Raw genomic sequence first — 8,216 nt, forward strand, 5'->3', positions numbered from 1 at the left:
CGACTCCTACCGCTATTATGTTTCACGAATGTTTCACAAATGTTTCACATGTTCGAACACGCGTACGAACCACAAGGCGCCAAGATTTGACTGGTTGGCAGCTATATACTAGCTTTTGCAGCGACCCTCTCCAACGTTAACCCATGAGTACCGTCACAGGGGCCCATCCCACGGTATATGTTGCAAATACTAACAAGAAGCGGACATTCCAAAGTCATATAGGTTTCGACAGATGTGTACCCCCCCACGCCCCATCATCCTGAAATAAAGTTGTTGTTGTTGACAGATATGTACGATGTTTTTCACCTTGAACTTTCACGCGACTGCCAATCGTGAAAAACTCAGAAGGACACAACACCCGAATAGTCGAATGTAACCCTGTTCTTTGTTTCCTGGTAAAAAGTTATAGTTAGGGTTCCGTGTTTCTGGTTTTAATCGAAAAATATACGCCGGGTAAATTTTCCCTCATTCGGTTTTATTCGAAAAACATACGCCGGGTAAATTTTCCATCGTTCGGTTTTAATCGAAAAACACACGGCGGGTAAATTTCCCTCATTCGGTTTTAATCGAAAAACATACGTCGGGTAAATTTTCCCTCATTCGGTTTTAATCGAAGCACATTCGGGTAAATTTTCCCTCGTTCGGTTTTATTCGAAAAACATACGGCGGGTAAATTTTCCATCGTTCGGTTTTAATCCAAAAACGCCGAATGCAGAGGGACATTCTAGGAACGATGACAGTAAAATTGCTGCACATGCCTAGAAAGTTCTTTATGCAGATCAGAAAACCATACAGAAATACGATGGTTGTGAAAAAATGTCCGTCTACTTTCCCGCAGACCTTTCCTTTCAATAAATATATATTCCCCCCCCCCCTCCGTCTACTTCTTCGTTAGCCATAAAACGCCGTCGCAGCGAACAACACCATGTCGAATGAGCGTCGTGCGGAAATTACATCGTGATTTCTATTCGCCGATAACTGTCTGGTAAACCATGTACGCGCCAAGGAAAACATGGAAAAACCCCGATTTTGGTGAAAATCAATAAGCACCGAAAAACATAGTTAGCCCTAGTTATAGTAATACGAGCTACGGCAAATGAAGGAAAGCGATTCATCACTTCCCCCTGTGGATATTATTTGTTATACTATAGCACATCCTAAGTTTCATCGACGCGTTTCAATGGGTTCAAAATAGCGGACAGCTCAATGATAACCACAAAAAAAAAAAGAAGCGTTTTACCAAATCAGGAAGAGCAGATTACACATGTCCAAATAAGTCTAGTTGAAACGACGGTGTCTTAAAACTGTCGCCAATATAGAATTTTCCTGTGGAGAACAATTCAATTATTTCCATTGGCCAAACGTCGTTATTGTCAACGAAGGTAAAAAAAGAAAATGATCCCGAGACCTGAAGGAAACAGAAGCCCAAGACGGAGTGCAATTTACGAGGTCGAGACTTATACGATCTTTTCACATGACGTCAAACGACCGTGTTTGGCCTCCGTGGTGGTGGTTCACTTTTTCGACGCAGCTGTCGAGATTATCTAGCATTTGCTCTAAAACGAAGCCTTGAATTGTGCTTTTAAATCCGGTGGCGTCCGTACACTCCTTTTATCCAGAATACACTTCGTCATTGCCGTTCGCTACATTTTCTTTTATGAGAACTATATGGTTGTCGCATTGAAAAAATGCGCACTTTGTCATCTTTCAGTACCGCTAGCACGAAAAAGGACCACCAGAGGGAGGAGCTTCCGAGCATGTACGTCACTGCCACGTCACAAGATCGCTCTGCAAGTTTTGCAGTGCGCAGCCATCAAAGTGCGTATCGCGAGATAGACATTTACAGAGCAACAAATACTGATATACCAGTGGTGACTTGACAAGCTGTGGACTTGACAGCCTTCGTCTGGTACGCAACCCTAAATGTGAGGACATCTAGATTTAGTCATTCGAGCTAGACAAATATTATGCAGCCATAAACTCACTATGTGAATTCAGATAGTACTGTACTGATGTCTGTGTTTCTTAATTAAATATCAGTTTAACTTGGCTGATACCGTCTCAAGAAATAATAATAATGATGTGATACAGCGCGTTGCGGAAGTAAAGGTATAAAAAACCATAGTGGTATAAAAACGCAGTAGGTATAAACAGCCTCATCTATACCATGAAAGGTATAACCTCGGTGATCTATACCTTGTACGGGGTATAAACGCGTGCCAATGGTATATGTATGGTATATTAGCCCTGCTTTATACCTCTTTCATACCCTTGAGAAGGGTTGGAGGTATAAATAGGAAATTTGTACCTCTTCTATACCCTCTAAAGGTATAGATCTGAAGCAGGAGGTATAAAAGAGGTATAAGAGCCCATTATTATACCTTATTTATACTTCTTTTTCTAACAGTGTAATAAGAATTCGCTACATGAATCAAACAATTTAATGGAAAAATACCTGTAAAAGTGCCGAGTTCATTTTTGGACGTATCCGAAAGTGCATCAATGTATTTTCTCCCACGGGGTATATATAGCGGTAACTCGGAACTTTTTAAAGGTAACCTTAATAACCGTTACGCAACAACTGAAATCTTAATATGGAAACGAGAGATGTGAAACGTGGCAATTCCCGATCTGCCGCCTCCAGGCAATCAATGAAAGGTAAACAGTATCAAGGAGTATGGCTTGTATCGCTGTGGTGTGTTGCATGCTAGAGTGATTGATTGATTGATTACATTTTTTACTCATACAGCGATTTTTATCTCTCTCGTATGTCACATTTACCAACCGAGTTGTGTTCTTAAACTTCCCGATTGCGAAAAATTTCCGCAATAGCAAAACTGCTATTGCAGAAATTTTGAAGTTTTGAATTTTGAAATTTTGGTCCGCTCCATGAAATTACATGTAGATGGTTTGCACCCAATGAAAAAAACTCACAATCACAATGTGTGCGTTTCTTACGTACAGGATACCACGGATATGAATTAGGCCACACAGGACACACACCGCGTGAATATTAAACAAATACAACATAAAAAAATGCAAATATACAGCCGTTGACCAACATACTTTTTTTATTCGTGTTGCTTTATCCAATAATCAACAACATCAGCCGTATGTAAATTCCGAACAAAAAAATAGTAAAACTATGATTCTGACCCCTAGATCAACAGGCGACGACTTCACCGAGTTAACCCGTAACACAATATATGGAGGCTATGATATTATCTCACAGGCATTCTTACAGGAAAATAAAAATAAAAAAAGAAACAGTTTCCCTCTAAATTCATAATCGCGCCACGGCATTCAACAGTCTGCGTCGTGGTCAACTTATGCAACAAGGAATAGATCATAATCGCCGCTTATCGTTTCGCACGTGGGAGATACAGACGGAAAAAAAACCTCAGTGTGCGTCGGAAGCGGAAACAAGGGCCCTGCCGAATGCTTCCTCATAGCAAAGACTTATCAGCGCCCGCTTTACACTTTACATTCCTTTCTCGTTTTGCTTCGTCAGGCTTACACTATAAAACAGTTTGCATTGCGGGAGAAATTCACAGTCACTGCTTGGTCAGCAGCAACGAACACCAGGATAATCATGAACGCTTTTGTAAGTGGACTTCAGGATAATTCTTCGCAGTTCGGAGCAAAGGGTAGTACCGGAGGGTGAATTGCTGGAATTGTATTGTGTCGAGCGGTCTGCTTGCCGGCATGGCATAACGTTGCTCGTGGGAAAGAAGACGGAGGGGGATCAGGGCCCGCTCGGACGAATGTTCAGGCAATTCCTCAGCACTGCCGTCAGTACCTTCGGTTGTGCTTTCCGAACACAGTACTCTCCTCGAAGGATTATCTTTTTTAGAGCCCTGGCAAAGCTACCGAGTGCACTTCATACACAAATTCAAAACCAGTGTCGGAGAGGTGGTGAAAGTAACTTACTAGCGCTTAGAAGCTGTTTAGAAATTCCTATCTTATAATTAACTCAATCAAATGAAATAAACACACACAAAAAAGGGCATGCGGGCGTGTCTGGTTTCCGGTGCGAAACTAAATAAATCGCATGTTTAGTTCGCAGATTATCTGTAACTAACACTACTGAAGTGATGACACACCACGTACTATAAATGTGTGTTACGTACGTATAGGACATTGCATTGTCTTCACTCTATAGTGCAGTATGCCTGCTACTATAGCTATTTCTGCTAATAAATTTTGCTTCCAGGTCGTTGTGCTCAGCGCCCTAGTGGCTTGCGCCTCAGCAGGAGGTCTCGCGCATGGCGGCGGATACGGCGGAGGACTCGCTTATGGCGCCGGTCGCGGCTACGGTGCCGGCCTGGGTTATGGAGGCGGTCTGGGATACGGAGCTGGCTTCGGCGGCGGAGCTGGTCTGGGATTTGGAGGTGGCCTAGGCGGCGGAGCCGGTCTTGGACTCGGCGGTGGCCTCGGTGGCGCCGCCGGTCTTGGCCTTGCTGCTGGACTTGGAGCCGGAGTCGGCGTCGGAGTCGGTGGAACCCTCGCCGGCGGTGGCGTCGCCAGCGCCCCTCGTCTTGTCGGCGTTGGACCAGCCGTAACCCAAAGTGTTGCCACCGTCTCAGTTGTCAGACAGCCAGTCGTCCAGCAGCACCATGTCACTCGCCAGGTGGTCAACTACGTCAGAGCCCCAGTAACCACTGTGTCCCACAACGTGAGGCCAGTTGTGCTCAACCATGCTGCTGGCTTCGGCGGCGGCGCCGGTCTTGGAGGCGCTGGTCTCGGTGGAGCTGGTCTCGGTGCCGGTTACGGCCTTGCCGGAGGGTACGGCGCCGGAGCCGGTCTGAAGGGAGGTTACGGTCTTGCCGGAGGCTACGGCGCCGGAGCCGGTCTGAAGGGAGGTTACGGTCTTGCCGGAGGCTACGGCGCGGGAGCAGGTCTGAAGGGAGGTTACGGTCTTGCCGGAGGCTACGGCGCGGGAGCAGGTCTGAAGGGAGGTTACGGTCTTGCCGGAGGCTACGGCGCGGGAGCCGGTCTGAAGGGAGGCTACGGAGCTGCTGGAGGCTATGGCAAGGGATGGTAGAATCACCCTGCGAACTTCAAGACAGTATTTAAATGTGATTGATGTCGCGGTGGGAACGACGTTGTGCACGACGGCCCCACGTGATAAGACTCGTGCTATATATGCCTAGATCATAATTTCATTGAGTTTCACCAACAGCTATTCGCTCACCGCATATTTCGTGTTGCTCGAAATGTTGAATGTGACCCGATTCCTCATGCTTGTCATTACACAACATGTGCGTCATTGTTAAATAAATCATTGGTGTGTAACAACTGATGTTGTGTTATCATTTAGAACTTCTGCCTAGAGATGCGAAGCCCCGGGAAAAAAAACCTGGAAATTTTGGGGGAACAGTTTTTTCTGGTTTTTTCCTCGTCTCCGGAAAAATAGCCCAAAATTTCCAGTCGATAAAATTCAAAAATTTAGATTTTCGTGCCTTTGATGGGTTTCAACCCGCCAACAGTGCCTTACGAGCCTCTAATCCGCGAACAACCACCAACTTAGAGCGCCATCTGGCGGCTCCAAGCGATCGCCATCGCGTTCGCATGATGTCGGAGTTCTGCTTGGGGTGACGGGTTGTTCAATTACCTATCACTGAGTAGACAGCAGTCTCATGGAATGCTCTGCTCTGCATTTATGCATAGAGGATGAATACTATTAAAGCTTCTAGCTCATTGTATGCTGTGGTTTGGCCGGCAATGCTTCGTCTCAGCAGTAAGCACGTTTGTTTCCATTTTCTTTCCAGTTTTGGGGGGGAAAACACGAAAGAAACGATTTAGAGCGATTCAAAATTTCCGGAAATTTTGCTTCTCTACTTCCACCCCCTTATACCCGTGTCACGTGGGCACGATAACTGATATCGAGTGCAAGTTGATGTATATTTTAATGTTGTTCGTGCTGTACTCGGCAGGGCAATTTTAATTATATTTCCCATGCAGCATACAGTATTGGTTCCATATTAGCTGAGCATTGGTGATGTCGGTCTAATATGGGGACCCGTTCTGCAAAGATTTTCCCCATATTCACTCGAACCTGGCAATATGGGCCCCGTACGGCCATGCATGAGCCAATATGAGAAAAATATCGTAATATGGGGCCCATTAAGTCCGTGTGCAGCCCATATTTGCTGGAAATGGGGAAAATTGGACGAAGTCGTATTGGGTACTTGTACCGAATGCCCAAGCGGCGCGGCAAGATAGGACATTGAAGCGTGTGAAATGCCCTACTCAATACGTGGTTTCATCAATCAGCTCCCCGCAGGGGATACACATTGTTCGAAACATTTTAATGTCATTTCTCTCATTACGAACGAACGTTTGGCACGAGTTCCGTTAATACTGGCGTTCGAGATCCAGATGGCAGCACATTGGACAACGTTGAACGTTTTCGTTCCCGTGTTGCACGAGTGCATTAAATCATCTTGAGTGCATTTTGCGTGGCAGCATTGATTTAATACGATTGCACGGTGACGGTATTCCGAAACACCTGACACCTAGCCGTCCAGTGCTAACCCAAATGGTGTTATTGGGAGTTAAAGGTGCTGTGATCCATCGCCTCAAGTTCACACCCTGCGCTTGGCTCTAAACAGCCTATGTTCTCTCCCGACGTTTTTAAAGGTGCTGTAAAGCAGCAGGCAAGCTGTTAATATTGGCAGCGGCATCTCGAAGCTGATGCCGAAGGAAACACACAGTGCAAATTTTATGTGCGACAGAGAATTCTAAATATGTTTTAATCACTTCCGAAATTGCGGTGAAAGGACGCGGTACGACGCCTGGTTGGAAACAATCGCCTATTCGTCGAGCAACAGTGTTACATATCCCCAGCCCTCTATCGGCTAAGTCATAGGCTAAGTAGCCGGCTTCATGAACTTTCTTTTAAAAGTTTGTTCAAAAGAGGTAGTTGCTATCTCTCAAAATGCAAGAACATTGGTACATCGTGTAAATGAGTCCGGCAAGCCGGTGTGGTGATGGTAGCGGTTCACAGATGTCGCTGTACGCTTCATTGTTATGTGCATGTTTATGTCAGCCGCCCTACATGGCGGGAACTGCGGAGTTCGTGTCGGGTCTTACACACAGAGTTGCCTGTAATATTGAAATTTAATAAAAAAAACTATGGGGTGGATTTGAACGAAATTTGTGGCGTTTGTGTACTGACCACCCAGGCTGTCAAATGAGCCAACAATATAAATTATATGCCTGCTGCTTTACAGTACCTTTAAGCTCAAGCAACCAGCATGGGGGCGATTAGAATATATTCGTGAACACAACAGGACTACGCAAGCTAGCTGTTGTCGACATATAAATTTGTAAACACATTTGTGTCATGCAATAGAGAAAGTAAAAAGTAGTGGCCATGCAGAACATAACATTGTCGATAGTCGATAAAGGGTATAGATTAGTAGGAGAAAAAAAACGCCTGGGCGTGTTTTATGTGTGAAGTGTTTCTAGGGTGCCTTGGCAAGGCACTATCCCCTCTATGATGCTATCCCCTTTACGATATATTGACACTGTTATGTTCTGCATAGCCACTACTTTTCACTTTCTTTACTGCATGACGCAACTGTGTATTACAAATATACTGGGTGTTCCACCCAACGTGATAAAAAAATTCTAACTACAGACGTACTCGCCGGATTCTTGTGGGACTTTCGCCAATTACCTTCTGGAAACTATTGCCACCATTAAGGAAGGTTCTGGGCAATTTTGAATTGGGGGAAATTTATCTTTTTTTCAATTTAACTTTTAAAATAGCCAAGCGAACCTCACATTTTTTCTGCGGAAATATGAAGTCCTCCACGGATGACAACAGACCCAACAAAAACTATGCACAGTGTCGGAACACAAAATTAGTCGGAAAAAATTACCAAAAATTTTCGCTTTAGCCTCGCCTGCTCGATCGTCGCAAAGAAGAGCGCAGGGGAGATGCGGGGAGAGGAGGAAGCGTTTCCGCCTCTTGTTTTACCTTTCTGTCCCCCGCTTTCACCTTGAGGCTCGTGACACACTTATCACACTCATTATTACATTATGACACTTATTGACACTCTTATCACAAAGAAAACAAAACAACCGGCTTATCACAAAGAAGGCAAAAGGCGGAGCACTTCCTCCTCTAGACGTACATTTGGCGCGCGTTTCTTTGAGAAAATGGAGCAGGCAAGGCTAAAGAGGAAATTTTACTTTTTTTTTCGACT

At 45.0% G+C, this 8,216-nt stretch overlaps 1 protein-coding gene across 1 annotated transcript; it reads left to right on the forward strand.

The window, feature by feature from the left end:
- The first annotated feature begins 3,566 nt into the window (after positions 1-3,566).
- Positions 3,567-5,078, forward strand: LOC135377037 (uncharacterized). Its single transcript, XM_064609392.1, has 2 exons — positions 3,567-3,604; positions 4,214-5,078. Exons 1-2 carry the CDS (start codon positions 3,593-3,595, stop codon positions 5,042-5,044), a joined length of 843 nt encoding a protein of 280 aa, XP_064465462.1. The 5' UTR covers positions 3,567-3,592; the 3' UTR covers positions 5,045-5,078.
- Positions 5,079-8,216: the final 3,138 nt, after the last annotated feature.

This window comes from Ornithodoros turicata, chromosome 1, assembly GCF_037126465.1.
Source record: "Ornithodoros turicata isolate Travis chromosome 1, ASM3712646v1, whole genome shotgun sequence".
NCBI classification, from domain to species: domain Eukaryota; kingdom Metazoa; phylum Arthropoda; class Arachnida; order Ixodida; family Argasidae; genus Ornithodoros; species Ornithodoros turicata.